Raw genomic sequence first — 20,931 nt, 5'->3', positions numbered from 1 at the left:
GTCAGATTTCAATCCAACTCATGCGGGTTAAACCCGTGGTGAGCTGGGTTGACCCACCGACCCACTACCTAATTTTATTTTATTAAAATTTAATTTTAATTTTATAAAAAAATATTTATTATTTTTTTTGCTTGAAATTTTTTTTTAAGTTCCCTATTTTTAAAATTAATTAAACATCGAAGTGAAATTTGAGAGTGAAATTTGTTTAGATTTGAATTATAAAAAAAATTGTAATTTATTTTATTTAAAAAAATGTAATTAAGTGGGCCAGTGAGCCAACCCGTGGTGGGTCGGGCTGGATTCGAATTTTTATAGTTCGCTAATAAATGAGTCGGGTTTGGTTGACTCACTAAGTGACCAACCCGTGGTGGGCCGGGCCGGGTCGAACCGGGTTACTCGTTTTGACAGTTCTATCTTTAATCTAAATAATTATTAAATAATAACTAAATTTAGAAAAAATAATAATTAATAAATCACTATATAAATCATATATTGTTTTATGAACATAATTATATATCATTTTATAAATTAAAAATGATTAATATTTAAAATAATATTTATTATTAATAAAAAGTTATAATTAACTTGTGAATTGAAGTCCAGATAATCTTTAACATTGATTATTAAAGTATTAAAAGTAAAGACGAATATAGAATTAATAATAATAGTTAGTTAAAACGTTAATAACTATTGTTATAGATTAATTTAAATTCTAATTTATTAATTAATTATATTTTTTATTAATAATTGTTGGAAGTTTCATCAAATATATAAGTAGATGCAAACCTCATCTTACAAGCCGGTTTTGTGAGGTTGAGTTGGGTTTAAAATCCACTTCTTAACATGGTATCATAACTATGAATAGAGTTTATCCTAGTGATATTTTGTTGTTTGTTGGACATATTGTTTTACCCTTTACCGGTCTATTATCGGACTACCCATTAATGTCTAGCATCATGCTCGAAATATATATATGTACAGAGTGAGGGGATGATTATTTTATACACTAATAATTTTTATATTTTTAATAAAATGGTGTCTAATATAGTTAATATAATGACTAATTATTTTGGTTTATAAATTTAATTATTATTTAATATTTTTTTTACAGTATGTTATTAACAATTATTTTTATAATATTATTTTATCAATTATATCATCATTATTTTTATTATTTTATAGATACTTTGACAACATTTTTTTTATAACATTTTAACACCATTTACGTATCATTCTATGATTGGTCCATGATGGTGTTTATTATTATTATTATTGATTATAGAATAATTTTGGACTAATCACATAATGACACATAGATAATATTAAAATGTTGTCATAGTATTATTATTCTTTGTTTTATAAAGTTTCCATAATCTTTCCATCCATTGATTAGAATTAATGTGTTCACTCAACATTTTCAAATTTTACACATAACCTATCTAAATATCTGTTTCTTAACTGCATGAATCCACTTATACTAAGCATTACAACCATCCCATTTTCTATTTGTCACCCAATATGATAATTATTCAAAAATAACATAAAATGTTTACAATGCATGTGAATAAAACTTAATTAACTCTCTTTTAATAATATATGACTATCAGCCTCAAACAACATTAGCATTACCCTACTAACAGTATTTACAACACTTTAGGTCAATAGTTAACAGCAGACTGTACTATGTTTTATAACCTATGCATGCAACATGTTTTCCAAAGGAACAGACAGAATTTGGAGTCTTTGTTGTGTTGTTGGTATATATATATATATATATATATATATATATATATATATATATATATATATATATATTATTTATTTTCCCTTAGATATTGGTTTTAAGTCTGCATAATTGGTTTTAACAGTATGTTTGGATGAGCATGTGGCAGTGATGGACTATATAAAGAAGTTTTGAAGCATATTTAAAGTTTGCACATGATTCATGCAGGTTGATATGCAATTAGGCAAATAAGTCAGCTCATTTATTAGCTGCTCTGTCTTTTGGTAAATCTTGGACAAACCACTCAAAAGAGGTGCCTAATCTCCCTTTGACTCTTTCTNTTCTTTGATTTTTCTGTTGTCATTTATCCTCTTTTCAAATTAATGTTGTTGGAATCACTGTCCAACATTAAATGTACCTTAACCAAAATTATACTATCAATAAACAAAAAGTTAACTATATACTGATTAAATGATCTTTAAGTTTTTCTTTTTTTCTATGTATGGACAGTTTTGAAAAAGGTGAGACAGTAGTTAGATGGAGCATTCTTCTGCATGAATAATTAATTGCTTCAGTTTTGAGAAAAATTAGTTGTTGACTCTGATGAAGAAGAAGAAGAGATTTATGTGTACAAAAATATAATTAATGGATTATTTGACTATTATAACCGCCCAATAAGTGGTCATGATTCAGACATGCAGCACCGCCCCCCTAGACCTACAACAACTACATAACACACCAATGCTCCTTTTCACTTTTATTTTACCTTTTCTTCAAAACATATAATTTTTTATATTTCAAATCTCAATATTCTAAGAACAAACTTAATTTGATGTTTCATTCAAGATTATAAAACTCTCTAATTACATGTTTCAAATGCATATTCTAATGTATAATTTTAAAATATATCATAACTATTGCAAGTTCTATAAAGTCAATTACAACTGAATCAGTTTTTATAAATTAATTTTATCACATTCAATTAGGTTTTCATTTTAACAAACAAAATCTTAAATTTTAATTGAAGTTAAAGAGTCAAAATTATATGAACTTTTCCATTTTAAATGTCAATTTCTGAAGGTAAAGTTAAATTGGACGTTTCACTTTATAAATTAATACGAAATTCTCAAAGTAAAACTTTAATAGCATTCTCTTAGGTGATGAAATATAATAAATTCAAATAAAACTTACCAATATTTTAAAAATTTTGGTACAAAATTATAAATTGTTCTAATTCCAACTTTGTCGAATAATATCATCAAGATTTATCTTTATACATTTAAGACATTATATGTTTTAAAATGTGATATGATCATAAATTTCAATCGAAAAAAAGAATGATTAGTCATTTCTAATGGAAGGATTAAGAAACTAATGGTTTGTATCAGAATATCTTTATCAATCTAAGATAGATGTCAAGTGACATTATTAGCATCGTACTAACTTTGAATCGTGAATTTTCATCGTAGTTTTATTTTTAAAAAGTATCTCATAAAGTTCGAATGAAGATATAATATTTAAATTGTTTTTGATTTTGATTGAGTGTGATAAAAATATAAATAAAAGTACAATTTTATTTTCTTTATAATTAAATCTTATATATATATATATAATTTTATTATTTATTAGTGTATTTTATTATATTATTATTGTAATATATTTTTAAATTTAATTAGTTGCCTCTGATAAGAAATTATATAATAATTTTTTATTATTTATAAAAAAAAAGATAAATGTATATGTTTCTACTACTCTATAGTAATAATAATTACTTTTAACTAAATTATCCACATTAATTCCGAATTTTGAATATGCCGCTGCATTTAAATAATTTTCTCGTAATTTTTAAAAGTTCCAAAAGTAAAAGAATAATAGAAATCATGTATGCATTATATGTTTTTTTTTTCAAATAAAGTATTTTCCAAAAAAAATATTTATAAGGATATAAATTTAATACTTGTCCTATTTAGATACTATCATGGTGATATTTTTTCAATTTTACTGATATTTTAATAATTTTTATTTATATAACAATATGATAATGAGACATGTATAAGTTGATTATTATTCATAACGTTTTTATGTTTAGGAAATTATTGTAAGATATAAAAACAAAATAAAAACATGCGTTAAATATGTTTTTAGTCTCTCAAGTATAAGTGAATTTTGGTTTTAGTCTCTCTTCAGAATATTGATGGCATTTCATCCTCTTAGTATTGAAACATGTAACTTTAGTCCTTAAAAATGGACGGCGTTAAGTTTTTGCTGATGTGGTTAACGACACTTCCAGGTCTTCTTCCAGCTTCATTGTGCACCGTCTGCCACGTAGCATTTTTAACATCAATGACTTTGGCGATTTCTCCGGCTGTGACTCCTCCACCGACAAGGCATTCAAGGAGCCCGCGACTTCCACTCACCCACATTGTCATTTCCTTTTCACTCCCACGTGGAGAAGTTTGTCTGCACATTCCTTTTCCTTTTTATTCTGGCCCCTCCTTTTACCTCTGTTGGCCATGACTATGGTCAAGCTCTCAGCAAGAGCCTTCTCTTCTTTGAGGCTCAGAGATCTGGCTACCTTCCCCACAATCAGAGAGTCACATGGGGAACACATTATAGTTTGCAAGATGGCAAAGCTAGCAGAATAACTTCAAAGCATTAAAAACTCAATCCTTTTTATCTTGGTTTTCAAATTTTTTTTGGAAAGTTCTGGTTTTTATTGTTTCTGCAACTGTTGTGGTGAAATTGCGGGTGGATCTAGTTGGAGGGTACTACGATGCAGGGGACAATGTGAAGTTTGGATTACCCATGGCGTTCACCGTTACGATGATGACGTGGAGCATAATTGAATAGGCAAACAAATGGCTGCAAGCGGTGAGCTTGGCCACGCCAAGGAAGAACGTCGGAGAGCGAAACGATGACATACACGTCCATCCTGGAAAAGAAATTCACTTTTTTCATATCCTTGGCCGATCCGAGGCTAAGTTCCAACATTCTGTGTTCCATGGTGACGGTGACGAGGGTTTCGGTGAGTTTGCTGAAGGCAACCGGTTCAACCTCCCCTTGATCCCCTTCACTGATATGATGTAGAGGTTCTTGTTGTCGGCATAGTTCACCGTTGCCGTCACCGGCAGACCCAGTGACATCCTAAACTTGTTTCCCGTCGATCCTCCCTGACACCGCAGAGCTTGTCGAAAAACCTTCATCTTCACCAAACTTTATTTTGGAGAAAAAAAACTGTGACGTGTAACCTTTCACAAGCCAAAAATCAAACATTTAAAAGTCAAAGATGTCGTGTTTCAGAAAAAGGAGACAGTGCACAGTGAATACCTGAAAGTGCCGTTAGTCACATCAGCAAAAACTTAACGACGCCCATTTTTAAAGACTAAAGTTACATGAGGATGAAATGTCATCAATATTCTAAATAGGGACTAAAATAAAAAATCATTGATACTTTAAAGACTAAAAACATATTTAACCCTGAAAACATTACACAACGTATTATGATTATTAGCAATTCAAATTGGTAATAAACAACAATATTCTATCTTTCTTCTTTTGAATTTTTAAATAAATTTATTTAAACATGCAAAACCGTTAATAAGTTACTATTTATTCAAAAGTATTTTTCTTTTAAAAGAACAAAAAAAGTACTTATAAATTTATTACCTTAATTTAATATTTTGAAAAGCAGCAGTTAATAATAAGGAAATAAATTACTCATAATTTATTATTTTATGATTTTTATTAATTTTGAGAGATTAATTACTTTAGAGAATAATCTAACTCTTAATATTAATATAACTTGCCATTTAATTTTAGAGATCAAATTAATTCGTTGTAAACACTATTTGATTGTTCTATTAATTTCATTAACCCATTTTACTTATGGTGATTATTATTTTAAAAGTTAAAAACTAAATAAACTATTAATCTTTATTCAGTTAAAACTCTCACACTATTTTATTATGAAAGGAACCCATATCTTTATTTATTTATTACATTCATCTTATTCAATGCTGATCATGTTTAAAACATCAAAATACATGTCAATAGGAAATAAACAAAATTAATTAGGCTTTATCTAATCACTTTAATTATTAACTAAATTTATGAAGACTTAAAAAATTACATTAAAAAATATGAAGAATGTATTACTGTAAATTTTGTCCACATATATATATATATATCCTAAACCAAATTATGAGTTCACTGATTTATTTAAAATACTAATTTGAGAAGAAAATAATAATATAAATTATTAAAGTGTCTATTCATTTGTTTGTAATTTTTCACGTGCAGTTGTAAATATTATAAATATATATGATTTTTGGAACTATAAAAAAAACGAGGGCACTAAAGAAGGCGCCTAAAACACAGATGCCGCGGTGGCCAATTAATAGTTGTTACCATTTCAATACAGTGAGTTTGAACTTTGAAGTTTGAACGGTCAAAAGTGATGGGAAAACTAGGTTACATTTTTCTATATTTTATTTACTCCAAAATACACAATTATTTAATTATTTAATTAATTATTTAATTAATAATAAATAAATAAATAGTTAGAATGGGTTGGTTTTCTTCTTTGACTGTCACCAGCGCATTATAGCACACCACACAAAAAAGCAGAGAACAACTGTTACTCACACAAATCCAAACACGCCATGGGTATGCCTCTCATGGATCTAACCCTCTCTTCCTTCTAACCGCCCTTTTCGCCTCCTTCTTTTCCATTCCAAACTCTAGATTCCTTATCTCTCTATTTTCTCCTCTTCATTTTCTTCCTCTTCCGTCGAACTTGTCTTTTCTCCGACATCGCTGTTTTTCTTTTTGCTTTTCCTGTCTTTTGAACGCTCTGCGTTTGTTAATTTTGTTTTGTTTGGTCGGATCGTGTTGTTTCGCCTTCAGTTGCGGGGATCTTCGGTTTAGGTTTGTTTAGGGATTTTTTTTGTTGTTGTCTGTTTCTGTTTCTGTTGGAGTTTTCGGATGGATTTGTGGCGTTCTGTAATATTGATGGAGTTTTATGTTGCTTTAATGTTTTCCTTTTTCACATAATGGGTATTTATTTATGGACAAAAGGGATTTGCGTTTTTTGTTTCTTTAATTCGTTTTCGAACGGTGCTACTTTCCTATTTGGTTCAGTTTTTATTATGTCTGTTGACTCCAGTTTTAATGCTTAAATTAAAGAAAAAAAGTTTTCCATTTTTTTTAATTATGGTGGGATTGTTCTTTCTGGCAGGTGTATGAGTGGTTTTTGAGCAGAACTTAACGGAGAAAGGGATTCAGTGAAGATGACTTCCGTTGGTGTGGCGCCAACTTCGGGTTTAAGAGAAGCCACTGGGCATGGAGCAGCAGGTGTTGATAGGTTGCCGGAGGAGATGAACGATATGAAAATTAGGGATGATAGAGTATGAATATTTGCACTTTTTCTTATTTTAGCTTTATTTCAGGAATGTCTTTGTGGTTGATTTTGAATTTCAAGCTAAGTTACTTTCAATTTTCTTCATCTTGTAGGAAATGGAAGCCACTGTTGTTGATGGCAATGGAACGGAGACCGGACATATCATTGTGACTACCATTGGTGGTAGAAATGGTCAGCCGAAGCAGGTATAGTTCTCTCAATTTTTCTACCGTCTGTTAAACGTGTACGTGTCATCTCACTTGCTGTGTTTACCATGATAGGCTGTAAACAATCAATGCTCCAGTTTCATATATTATTTGTGCAAATGTTTTCTCAACTTCTATAGCTGCTGTGATTTAGAATATTGGTATTTGAATTGAGAATGATTGTGTTTGTCCTTGAAGTCAAAAAATGAAAAACTAATTCGCAAAATTTGGCTATGATGCCGAGTCACTGCTTGCTGACTATGATCCTTTTATGTCCATTCCCATAACTTCTTGCTGTGTGCAACTTGTTTTGTCGTGTCTTATCTGGTTGTTGATATCTTTGCTGTCTGGTTTCATGAAGCTCACGATGTTATTGGATAGAATGAGAATGCCGTGATCTTGTGGTGCACCTTTTTACGGTGTCTTGCATAACTCCTTGCTGTGACGTATTTTGTCGCTTCTTTTGATTGGCGATTATCCTTGCCAATTGGTTTCTGATTGATGAATCTCATGGTATTATTGGATAGGATGATAGTGCCCCGATGTAGTTTGTGATGTTCTATTTAACATTCTACTGTACTCCTCGCCACTTTTTTCTATATATGTTTATTACTTCAACATAAATTTATACCTTGTTAATATTTCAGACTATAAGCTACATGGCAGAACGTGTTGTAGGTCATGGATCGTTTGGTGTTGTCTTCCAGGTAAAATCACGTTTGTAGTTGACTAAATGAAATGCGTTTCTTTAGCCCTTTTAACTCAATTGAAGATAATTGTTCCCTTAGTTCTGACCTTGTGTATGATTATAGGCTAAGTGCTTGGAAACTGGTGAAACCGTGGCTATCAAAAAGGTTCTTCAAGACAAGAGGTACAAGAACCGGGAGCTGCAAACAATGCGCCTTCTTGACCACCCAAATGTTGTCTCTTTGAAGCACTGTTTCTTTTCAACAACTGAAAAGGATGAACTCTACCTTAATTTGGTACTTGAGTATGTTCCTGAAACAGTTAATCGTGTGATCAAACATTACAACAAGTTGAACCAAAGGATGCCTCTGATATATGTGAAACTCTATACATACCAGGTATGTTTGTTGCCCTTCCCGAATTCAGCTTTCATCTATGTTCAGGCTTTAACAGTACTTTTGATATATTGTAGATCTTTAGGGCATTATCTTATATTCATCGTTGCATTGGAGTCTGCCATCGGGATATCAAGCCTCAAAATCTATTGGTATGGCCTTTGTTTGGTTACTTATTTGGATTTTATGTGTTCTCATGCTTCACATCTATGGTTGTGTTTAGGGTGGCTAAAAGATAGGAAATGACCAATTGAAACTGTGGTGATTGGACTGTTTGGTGGAAGATACTAATTGGATGTTTTTCTGTGCAGGTCAATCCACACACACACCAGGTTAAATTATGTGACTTTGGAAGTGCAAAGGTTTTGGTATGTTACATATATGTCTCTGCTTTTCTGCTTCTTCCTCAAATAATTTCTTTTCATTTAAACTTCTTTTTTCCTGAGCTAGATTGTCAGCTTTATTTTTCCTTACTTGGTTTGGACTTTGACAGGTAAAAGGCGAACCAAATATATCATACATATGTTCTAGATATTACAGAGCACCTGAGCTTATATTTGGAGCAACTGAATATACTACAGCCATCGACATCTGGTCTGTTGGATGTGTCTTAGCTGAGCTGCTGCTTGGACAGGTTGGTGGCTGTTGCGTGATCTCTTTTACTTTTGTGGTTTAGCATATTTAACTAAAATCAATATTTTCTTTTTACAGCCTTTGTTCCCTGGTGAGAGTGGAGTTGATCAGCTTGTTGAGATTATAAAGGTAATCTTCTGATGTTTAACTTGTTTCACTACTGTTGTACATGTTTTTTATTTGCAAATGTTTTGAACTGTCAATCTCATTTTTCTGTAGTTTTTTAATATTGAAATGGCCTATTTGATGATTTGATCCATTAGAGGCATGTGAATGATACCATTTTTTGTTTGTGTTGATAGGTTCTCGGCACTCCAACAAGGGAAGAGATTAAATGCATGAACCCTAACTATACGGAATTTAAATTCCCACAGATTAAAGCACATCCATGGCACAAGGTATCCCAAATATATTTAATAGCATTTCATGCTTTATTCTTGAGCTCATAATATTAACGCATTTAAAAATCTTTATTGAACACTGTACTAACATATATTTGATGTTTTTCTTCTACTAGATCTTCCACAAGCGCATGCCTCCAGAGGCTGTTGATCTGGTATCAAGACTACTACAATACTCCCCTAACTTGCGGTGCACAGCTGTGAGTATCTGACCTGTCAAACGTTTAGTATCTCACCGTAGGAAAAATATATCATTGGTTCCCTCTTTCAGATAATAGTTTTGCAAGATTCTGTTTGGCAATTTTTATGTTTTCAAATCTATTTATTCAATGACTGTTTTTCATCTTCTGATAATGTCTGTAATTTGATATTTTGCTTTATGTGGTTCAGTTAGATGCTCTGACGCATCCTTTCTTTGATGAGCTTCGTGATCCAAACACTCGCTTGCCAAATGGCCGATTCCTTCCACCACTATTTAATTTTAAATCTCACGGTATGTTGGTTTTGAAATAGGCTATTGTGTTTGTGACTGCGCTCGTCTTTTCTTTTCATTAAATAGTTTTTTGCTGAATTTTTGTATGTTATCTGTGCATGTGTACCAGAACTGAAAGGAGTCCCAGCTGAGATTTTGGTGAAATTGGTTCCAGAACATGCGAGGAAGCAATGCCCGTTTCTTGGCTTGTGAAAAGTGTAACAGAACTTAAAGTGTTGTTTCCGTATGAGAATGCTGCGCTTTCTTCTATTTGATGATATGATATGATATTTGTTGGTATCTTTATTGTATTCGGTTGCCCTGTAAAAGCAGATCTAGAGATACATGCTACTCCTTATTACCCAACCCCCGAAGGGTATGCAGAATACCCTGTTTCCTGTATCACAGCAGATTGTAACATACAATAGAAGACAAATGTCTGCAATTATCTAAATGTGGCATCAGTATTTGTATTTGTTGAGACAATGATGGGTTGTTTAATTTAGTTAATGCTTAGCGTGGTGGTTGGAAGTTGTAGTGGTCTTGTCTGTCTGTGCATTGTTTATTTTCCATTCTTTAGGTAGTCTGTGGCCGAACGACATGGGACGAAGTCTCGGGCCTGTCTTCAATGAATTGGCTCGATTGACAAATATTAATCGTAGTAAGTGAAAGCGATATTTCTCATAGTTTAATCAAACAGTTAGAATAGAAGACTGGCTCTTTGTTTATTTTCTATTCGAGGCTGAGGTGTCTGAGTGGACTGATGCGGACACTGAAAAAAGAATTTGGATGTGTCCCTTGCCATATGTACAAAGAATATATACAAGCGCGTTCTGGTAAGTCACAATTTGCTTTTGCTTTGTTGTTTTATTCTCTCTTTCCCTACGTCAAGAATATCTTCGTCAACGGAGGCTATATTTTCCATGAGGCATTTTCATGTTAATATGTATTCTTTAACAACTTTGAATCTCAGTATTCATCAGCTACTTTGATTTAGGGGTCTAACGTCAATTTGGTTCTTTCTGTCGTTGGTTTCTTTCTTAGCATATGGGATGACTATTGACCACTATTTTCTTACATCTTATTTTTTTCTCTACAATCATGTAAAAGTAAAAGTAAGTTTTTATTTTATAGATAGAATCATTTTTTCATTGTAATCATATGTTTCCCGTTCTTTTTTTAATATGAAGTCAAGCGAAATAGTATTTACTCTTTATGTAACTCTAATTAGAGGTTTTTATTTTATTATTCAGATTCCTTGGTTATTTTATTAAAAACTCAATTTTCAATCAATAGAAAGTGCAATGAAATATTTATAAATCACTTGCTAAACATTTTATTATTTAAACAAGTGTTTAATTAAATAATTTTGTTCCGTGTTTTTCATTAAACATAAATTTAAATATTTTGATAAGATAAATTATAAGTTGGCTGATATAACCAGTAAAAAATGTTTTTCGATAAATATTAGTAAATAATACATTATATTGTTAATAGAAATTCCAACACCTAGCTATCATTTTCTCCAAAAAGATATATAAAATATAATGTGTTTCGTTAATAAATATAAATAATTTATTACATTTGTAGTTAATATATAATTAGAAAATATTAAAAGTCGGTGGCCAAGACGTAGAGATATGGAGAAGTTTCCGTGAAATTTAAGTTATCTATTTGATGGCTTATAATAAAATAATAGAAATTTGTTAGTTAATTTTAGAGTGAAAGCGAAGGTGGTAGATGAGTGAGTGTGAGGGTGAAGATGCCAGCAAGGAAATATTACTGCGACTACTGTGACAAGCAATTCCAAGACACACCAGCTGATCGGAAACGACACGTTAATGGTATTCAACACCTCCAAGCCAAAGCTCGCTGGTACGATTCCTTCAATCAACACCACCAACAAATCCCTAATCCTCCCCTTTGCTTTCACTTCCTCAACACGGTACGTTTCCTTACGTTACCACTTCTTTTCCTTTTTCAATTTTCATTTCTCATTCACTCTCTCTATTTTAGGGTTTTTGCCGTTACGGCCACTCTTGCAAGTACCTTCATCCCACTCCCAGCAATACTACACAGCACGCTCCAATCCCCTCACCAGGTAATTAACCAATCGTTTTTCATTTTCTGCCCTTCAGTTCTTCAATTCGTCTCCTATACGAAAGTTAGCCAAACATAACAACTACAACTAAGTTTACGAATATCTAGTTTAATGATAAACAAATATTATATATATGTGCAATTCTGCATGCAGGGAATGTGGTAGGAGTGTCATTGGGAAATTTGCCCCCGTCGTTGCAGCCTCCGCCGGAGGCTGGATATCCCCATCTCCCCTTTGTGGATTGGGGATAGATTTGTAGCTATTGAGTCTCTGTGTGTAGCGAAGAACTCTGTTCAATCTTTTTTTTTTTTTTAATTATTATTATATCATTATTTAACTTTTTATCTCCCATCACATAACGCCACACCTTATTTGGAGTTTTCATGTATCAAACGCTATCCAAATCTATCTTAATGTTCAATCAATACTAATATAATATAATTTGATAGTGGACTGCTGATTTTGCTTTGGCACATTACCAAGTTAAAGGCATGCCAGCTTCTTCATTTGTAAACATTCTCCACCTCATTATTATCTAAATATTTTAGCTTGAGGACAAAATACTTCTGATTTATGTCTAATTAATCTTTCAAATTACATTTTAATAATAAAACAATCTTACGAAACTTAATAGGAAGATGCAGTCGTAAAATTTGTTAGGACTAAATCATCTTTATGCTTCCTTCAAGAACTAAATTAATAGCAACTCATTTAAAGAACAAATTGGTTATTCACACGGCTGCCTGCCTGGAAAACTTTTGGTGGAAATTATGTCAAATTCATAAATTATAAACAGTAGTTTTGATTAATAGAGTGGGCACCAAATGTTGTCAGCCCACAAGGACACATCTATTGAAAAATTGGGTATTAATAGCTCCACAGAATGAGTTCTCTAATACCCAAAACAAGGTTTTGAAAAGGTAGGTTATTGAATGTGATCTTGATTGTCAAGATTTTTAGGATTTTCATCATAGTTGCAGAATCACAATTGTAATTGCATTGGTAACGTTTGTTAGCAGTTTTTTTAGTAGTGTTAAAATTGATTGGCGACAAAGTTGACCCATTCCCAATTCAAGACTTTCATGAAACGATTGGTTGGTGACGTAGTTGACCTATCCCCATGTTAAAACCTTGACACGGAACAATTAGTTGGCGGCGGAGTTGATCCATCCCCAAGCCAATATTGGTGTCTAATGTTAATAACCCCATCATTCAGCTTTGCTGTATATGACCGATTCCTAAAACAATAGTAACAAAACGTTTGGTTTGGGACTGAAACGCTCTCAGAAGAATTTATGAATTTACAGTGATGCGAAACAATTATGTGAATGAAGCATTATATGATCATGTAACTTTTAAGCTTTTTCGATAACAGCAAATCATGAAACTGTTTGTGTAAGCCACCAACTAGGAAGATTAGTTTACTTTTTCCCTGCCTGTCCAAATTGAGGTGAAAATGAATGATGTCGAGTAAGTTATTTTACAAAAGTTATTACTTATTACGATTAATTTAGTGATGAAAAATTTGAATAATTTGCATAAGCTAGTATCTGCATCCAGAGAAGGGTCCTCAACTATGATTTTAGCCTTCTGCTTTCCATTTTGAGGTTTCCTTTTCATCATTAAAAATGGAAAAATGCGTCTTAGAATAGAATGGATGTGTAATCAAGAGCATACAAAATATAGAATAAAATGCTTCTTATGTATTGGAACACTATTTAGGCAAACGAATTATGGTTTGGGGGAAAAAGAAATAACATTAAAGCACACACCATGCGACCAGAGTACCCTCAACTCCTTTCGATCATTATATGGACTCTATTCAACATTTGTGATAGAAGAATGAATCAAACTAGAAACGGATAGAATAAAAAACACACACACAAAAAAAAAACAAATACAAATTAGCCTGCCCTTCACTTAAATAAGTGAGATACACAAACTTTAAATATTTGAGCATATTCTCCATATAAAAAGGAGTACAAAAATCCAAAAAATTTCTTATCACGGTTGCCAAAACAACAATATTATCAAATTTCAAATTTCCTCATATTGTTGACTTCATTAACACATCACCATCATTATCATTAATATAAGTGCTTGCTAACTTTAACAACTTAAGATCTAAAGTATCTTATATGATACTTCATATCAATATGTTTAAATATTGAATGAAAGTTCAAACTTTTCATTGATGAATAACACTTTGATTATCTACTTGTATAGATATATTTTCTTTAACAAAACCAAACTTGTGTAATAATTTCTTCATCTATTTACATGTTTTTGTAATAAAACTCTGGTTCTTTACCATTTGTCAAAATTACAAACTCACAAGGAAGGTACATATTAAATGGTATCTTCTCCGTGTTAGAGGTTGAACTTAAGAAGGTTTAGTAGCATCACTAATTTTTTCATCCTATGACACTTCATGTTCTTCTTCATCATCATATCCATGAATAAGGACATCGATCCATCTTTATAGTCATAGTCATGTTGTTCTTCATTCTAAACACCTACATATAAAATATTGAAGGGAAAATAATAATAAGTCAATAACAAAGCAATGAGGAATGAAATAATTTTTATATTTCAACTTGTAAGAATATGTGATGAGTACCAACAAAAAGTAGATCACAAAAAAACCAAATGAAGAAGAGCATATGAAACACGAACTTTTAACTTAGAAAGCCCTCATGTAAAGATAAATATCATAATCAATAAGAGTCTCCTGCAAATCCATAACCAATATACATAATCAAAGATAACAACCTTATATGAAAATACCAGTGGTCTGTAAAGTTCTCTGAATGTGCAAGCAAAGTTTTTGTTCGGTTTGCATGTCTAATCACATATTGAAGCTCTTTGTGTTATTGTTGAATATTACAAGAACTTAAAACCAAGAACAGTCCTTAAATCCAGTTCCGAATTGATGTTTGTGTCAAAGTGTCCACACAGAAAAGCTTAAAATAATATCACCAGCTCTGAGTCATTAAAAACACAAATGATGTCAACTATTACAATTCTGTCATTTCCAACTATAATTCTATTAACTACTTTTCAAGATATTTATGGAAAACAGGCATTGTGGAGCATATGGACACTATTGTCAACCTATTTTATGTGAGTTTCCATCACCTTGCGTTTAATGAGAAAGTGTAGACAGATTACAATTAGCCATGTTTATGTTTCACACTTAAATACGACGAGCTTTTAAATAGAAACAAGACCAAATGTTCTCAATTCTCAATCCTCAATTCAACTTTCAACAGTTTTTTATAATCAAACCGTATCAAAATCATATGTCATTCAATTTGTTGTTATTGTAGAGTTTCTAATCATAAAAGCTTTTCAGATGCCAAATATATAAAATATATTAAAAATACATTAAAATTTTAAAAGATATTTTAAATTATATATTGTTTCGGATTGGGACTCAAGACCGAGCACAAGCCAAACGACTCTGATGAACTGCTTCGGTTACCTTCACTCCTACGCCTGATCGGGTGCGACCTGCATGTTAGTACTCTGACACTCAAGTTAGCAAAGTCACACTAATCTCAATGTAAGAATAATTAGGTAAAAAGTGAAATACCTGGACTAGCATCTCTACACTTTATAGGCATCCAAGTCAAGTAATGAGCATTAACTACTTGTAACTGCTTATCCGTAATCCCGCAAGATTCGCTCCCCAGTTGTAACCGCTGTTGTCGTGCCTGCAGAATTCGCCCCGCCAATCAGACCCACCTTTATCCTAGACTCACTTCCTCGCAGATCACCCGACCAGCCTATCAACCATGCCGATCAACTCTCAAGCCCTCTTGATCGGTTCCTACGATAACTATTATCCATTCACCCTGCCTTCTCCTGATCGTCCACCTCCCTTTCCCCATGCAAACCTACCGATCACCCCCATCGTACACTACATATATCAATTTATATAAATAAAAAAAAATTGAGACCAAGGTTTCTTCCTGTCATAATTTCGCCACTGTTTATAATCAACATTTGAGTTGTACGTGATATCAGTTGAAACAGTAGTCTTTTTATTTCACATTGTTGATTTTCATAATTTGTTTGTTTTAAAAAGGCTTAATACCTCTGTTGGTCCTCATATTTGTCTGTCAATCTCAGTTTGGTCCTCAAGTTTTAAACAGTCTCAATTTGGTCACAATTTTTGTAAAAATGCACACATTGTATCCCATCCGTTAAGTGCTAGCAGACGACGTTAAATTTACCTGACGTGATGCAGACTTAAAACGCTGACGTAGCAATATTATATTACGTGGATTTTTTTTTAATTGAAAATGTTAAAGGAGTGGGATTCCTCCATCGTCTTCATCGCCCTCCACCGTAAGGGATTGAGATTCTTTCACCCAATTTCCCATACTCAGAATCAACCCCAATGGCCTCCTTAGAAGAATCAGGTGACGGGAATATGTTTTGAAAGAAACTAGACACACTACTTACTAATTCAGTAACAGTAAGCTTTAAGTTCTGCAGAAAACCAATGAAATCCAAAAACATGCTTCCCGAGTCAGACTCGGCCATGGCTTCCATCTTTTCAAGTGTTTCACTCCTTCAGAAGAAAAAGTTGATAACTTTTCCATTTTCTCAGTAGTTTCCACTACTCCAGAATCAGACACTGCAACAAAGTTTTCATTAACATCCAGCTCATAAGAATAGATCCCACCACTTTTAGTATTCACATGATCATATAAATTTAAACTTGTTTATTGTTTTCACTTCTTAATCCCGTGTATAGTTAAATTTTAAATTGAAATATGGCCTAAGTTTATAACTTGAAAGAGAGAGATATAGACACAATTTTCACATTATATGGTTATGTAAAAATTAAAGATGATAGGATTCATTCCCAAAAGTTCTGATTTTATTAGAAAAAAATTCAGTTTCAAGTTTTATTTGGTTTATTACGTTTTATCCTACAAAATAACTACATCAAATTGGAATTAGGATTACCTGTCTATTGTGATTGGAAGAACCTGTAGACAACAGGATTTTCCATGACTGCATTCCATACATTTAGATCAGAAGCAAGTGAAGCCACAACAGCCTGGTTGAAAATTTCGAAGAATCGGGAGAAAGATATATTCTGAAAAGAAATAAGCATGATCAGAGGATCGCGACGCGCTGTGGACCGATTGCTTTGTCAGGAGCCCTGTCGTCGAGCCTTGGAGACCCGACTTTGAGACGCCAATGTCGGCGACTTTGAGATGCCGCCCATTTGTTTGATGAGAAAACTCCTTCACACGTGAATGGAAAAGAAACCACTATAAGTGATATTGCAAACGCTCCTTTTTCCCTATTCGAAATCTGGTGTTACTTATTGCATATCTCTTCATCCCTTCACTAATCATCTCCTTCAAACCCCAAAATCCTTTGCAACAAACTTTAACTCGAGAGCAAAACCCCACTTCACCTTCTTTCTCTTTCTTCTCTGTTCAACTCCACACAACAGAGACCCTCGTCAATGAGCAACACCCAGACCAAATTGCAGCGTCAAAAGATCGGACCTTTACCCAACCAAGACAGAGGTTGGACTTGAAGACCTCTCCACGCCTGAACCCTCCTCGTTTGGCGGCGGCGGTAGAAGTAGCCGTGGTGGCAGAGAAAGGAGATAAATCCAAGGGTTATCCCAAACTGAAGTGATAGATTCGTTAGGCTTGAGAGTGTGTTCGAGAAATTTCAGATATCCTAATCATGATTCTTGTAAAAAGCATCTTTTCATGAAGATGTTTATTCACATACTGGTTAAATATAGGCTTAATCTCTCTCTTGGGCCACATGATGTTGCAGAAGAGAGGGGAAAATTTTTTAATATTTAGTTTTTTTGTTGGACGGTGGTGGTTGTTGATGGTGGCACCGGTAAAGTAGCGACAGGGAGGAGGGCGCATAGAGAGGGAGAGGGAGGAGAAGATATGGTTTCAGATGTTTCTCACACGTCTGAGGTGGAACTAAGATGGAAACACGTCACTCTTTGAATTTAATTACAATAATAAAAATAATTACAGCTCAGCTAATATTAACGCCGTCTGGTAGCACTTAACGGATGAGGTACAATGTGTGTATTTTTACAAAAAATATGACCTAATTGAGACAGTTTAAAACTTAAGGACGAAACTGAAATTGACAAACAAATACGAGGACCAATGGAGGTATTAAGTCTTTTAAAAATAAGCAATTTTATATTTTTTAATGAAAAAAAAAATTACTTTCTAAATATATATTTTATGTTCAATCTAACCAATCCATTATCTGAATCTTGTTAGAGAAAGTAATAGTGTAACCGCCATTCCATTTATAGTCTCATCCTATCATTAGGTGGTATAAGTATACAACTGAATTCTTTAATTTAAAACAAGTATTATACCTTAATATAATATGAATTAGTTAAGTTAATATATAAGAGAAAATCAGTAAGAATAATAAAAAATAGTTGAATGTTATTTGTAGAAATTATAAATATAACAAAGAAAGAAAACAGATAAATCATTGATAATTTTATATAAAATATTTCAAAATAGTAATTACTTTTAAAAAAATAGTTAATAATTATTTATAAAAATAAAAGTTGTGTAAAAAAATGTATTTATTTATTTATAGATATAGATAGATAAATTAATAATAATGATGACGGACAATCAATTTTCAATTTATTACTTCAAGATGTGTTTGAATCGAAGAGGTGACAGCGTGCTCACAAGTCCTTAACACGTACTTCTTCCTTTTCCATTATTTTTTTTTAATAAACATTCGATGTTTATATATATATATATATATATATATATATATATATATATATAATAATAATAATAATAATAATAATAATTTTAAGATAATATAATTTTTGTTTCATACCATTATTATTAAAGAAGAAAAGTAGTGACAATAACTAAGAGAAAAAAAAAAAGTAAAAACACTTAAATGTAAGTGTTCAAAACTAAAATAATTTAAGTTCAAAAATCTTATTAAAAGATTTGATCAAAATTATTTTTTATTTATTTTTATAATACATTTTTTCTTAAATTTAAGTAAGTTTAGATCTTGGATTAAAATTCAACAACTCAATTAAACCGCGTATTATATTTAAATATAACGTTTTATGTTTATGATTAATTAAAAAAATAGAAATTATATAGAATATTTGTTTTATAATTTGATTGAATTGTATTTACAATATATTTATATTTTTAAAAACATATATAAATATATTTATTTTAATTTTTAATTATAAGGTTATGTAATTTATCTTAAATACAAGGTAATTTGAAATTATAAAAATAACACAAATCATCCCCAAATAATTCATAAATATCTACTTAAATTTTATTATTATTAAATGTTTAACAATTTTAGTTGTAAAAAATAATAGAGTGAAAAAAAAACTCAAATATATGTAAAATATTGGTTTGATTTGATTCCAATTTAATATTGTATTAAACTTATATTTATATTTTGTTTGAATGATTATTCAGTGAAAAATTTTACACAACTAATAATGTAAATAAAATTATTTTACACCATCTCATTAGCATTAGTTTAAGAGAAATCAATGTAAAAATTGACTAGGTTAGAATTTTGTAAATATTCTACACATTAGTCATTCATCCTTTGTGTGTATTGAGAATTGATTTAATATTTACTTTCTATATTAACTAACTTCGATATTGATGTGATATCAAAGTTCAAGAACATGACAAGGACCATGATCCAATTCAAGGTTTACGTGGACCCATGACAAAAGGAATACTTAGAAAGATTCAAGAAACATTACACAAGATAACTCATCTTTTGGAAGCCTTTGAAGATCACACACACTCAAAAAATTAAGCTTATTATATGTTTTACATAATTAGAGTATTAAAATAAAAATATTAACATTATGGTTATAGTCAAGATTTGAACACAAGACCATTTAAAATGTGTCAACAACTACTGAGACAAATTATCTTTTCTTGAAATTTAGGAATTGTAATTTTCTTTTTACTTGCAAATGAGGCAAAACTTACAACTTAATTTGTATTTATAAATCTTTTGAATGGATCAAAACACTTTTTTATTCAAAATAATTGTGAGGTAATTTCTACTAGAATTTTTCCAACATCTTTTGATTTTATTAAGAATTCTCCAATTCTTATAGTGATCATCCTTCGTTCATCAAACCTTAGTTTGTGTCACCTTCCCTTTATCCAAGTTTTCTTTATTTTCAATTTCCAAATTTTCATTCTTAATTGATTTGAATCCTTAAATATTTTATCTTTACATTTTTTTTTACTATTCACATATTGTTTTGCATTGTTTGTTTTGCACTACTCTAAATGGTTATGCAATGGTCACCTACTCTTTGGTACTATTCATATATTTAAAACAAAAACAAAAAGAAAGGAGAAAAAAAGATAAGAAGAAGATTATAACAATACATCACTTGTTTGTTAAAATTCCTAATTTTAAGTGTGTCATCTATTATTTTTTTATACATTTTGTGATTGTCTTTCTTGTTTATTGGTAATGAAATTGTTCTTTCTTACTTCTTTTATTGATGTTAAAATTTTATTTTAAGCTTTGTGATTACTACTCGTGACATCAATTCTTGATTATTGATTATTGATTAGTTGATGTTTGAAGAACCTTGAGTTAGAGAACAAGTGGTAAAAGGCAGTGTGAGAATTTTTATAAAAAAACTTATTGTGTAAAACACAAGTGTGAAATGTAAACACGTGAAAGAGTTTAATTTGGGTTACGTATCCTTATCTGACACATACCCTTGTTGGATACTTTACCGATACTTATTAATGAAGTATAAGCTATAAAACAATAATAGTTTTATGATGAAAATAATTTCTAATTTTTTATTTTCACTATGTTTAATACATATGATTTTAATTTAGATTTAC

General features: G+C 31.2%; 2 protein-coding genes across 3 annotated transcripts; both read left to right on the top strand.

Annotated features, from left to right (window-relative positions):
• The first annotated feature begins 6,267 nt into the window (after positions 1 to 6,267).
• On the top strand, positions 6,268 to 10,459 carry LOC106772110 (shaggy-related protein kinase alpha). 2 transcript variants are annotated; one of them, XM_014658284.2, is made up of 13 exons: positions 6,268 to 6,388; positions 6,960 to 7,128; positions 7,235 to 7,327; positions 7,975 to 8,034; positions 8,140 to 8,412; positions 8,487 to 8,561; positions 8,721 to 8,777; positions 8,903 to 9,043; positions 9,121 to 9,171; positions 9,345 to 9,440; positions 9,560 to 9,643; positions 9,834 to 9,936; positions 10,046 to 10,459. In XM_014658284.2, exons 2-13 carry the CDS (start codon positions 7,012 to 7,014, stop codon positions 10,126 to 10,128), a joined length of 1,233 nt encoding a protein of 410 aa, XP_014513770.1. In that variant the 5' UTR covers positions 6,268 to 6,388; positions 6,960 to 7,011; the 3' UTR covers positions 10,129 to 10,459. The 2 variants fall into 2 exon arrangements, with proteins under 2 accessions (XP_014513770.1, XP_014513769.1); XM_014658283.2 differs by lacking the exon at positions 6,268 to 6,388 and adding an exon at positions 6,395 to 6,649.
• A 1,166-nt stretch (positions 10,460 to 11,625) lies between these two features.
• LOC106771502 (zinc finger CCCH domain-containing protein 3) lies at positions 11,626 to 12,460 on the top strand. Its single transcript, XM_014657495.2, has 3 exons — positions 11,626 to 11,860; positions 11,932 to 12,016; positions 12,170 to 12,460. Exons 1-3 carry the CDS (start codon positions 11,678 to 11,680, stop codon positions 12,265 to 12,267), a joined length of 366 nt encoding a protein of 121 aa, XP_014512981.1. The 5' UTR covers positions 11,626 to 11,677; the 3' UTR covers positions 12,268 to 12,460.
• The last annotated feature ends 8,471 nt before the right edge of the window (positions 12,461 to 20,931 follow it).

The sequence above is a fragment of the Vigna radiata genome, chromosome 8 (assembly GCF_000741045.1).
Source record: "Vigna radiata var. radiata cultivar VC1973A chromosome 8, Vradiata_ver6, whole genome shotgun sequence".
NCBI lineage: Eukaryota > Viridiplantae > Streptophyta > Magnoliopsida > Fabales > Fabaceae > Vigna > Vigna radiata.
Note: the sequence above shows the minus strand (reverse complement) of the source record. Positions and strands in the feature narration are given on the sequence as shown.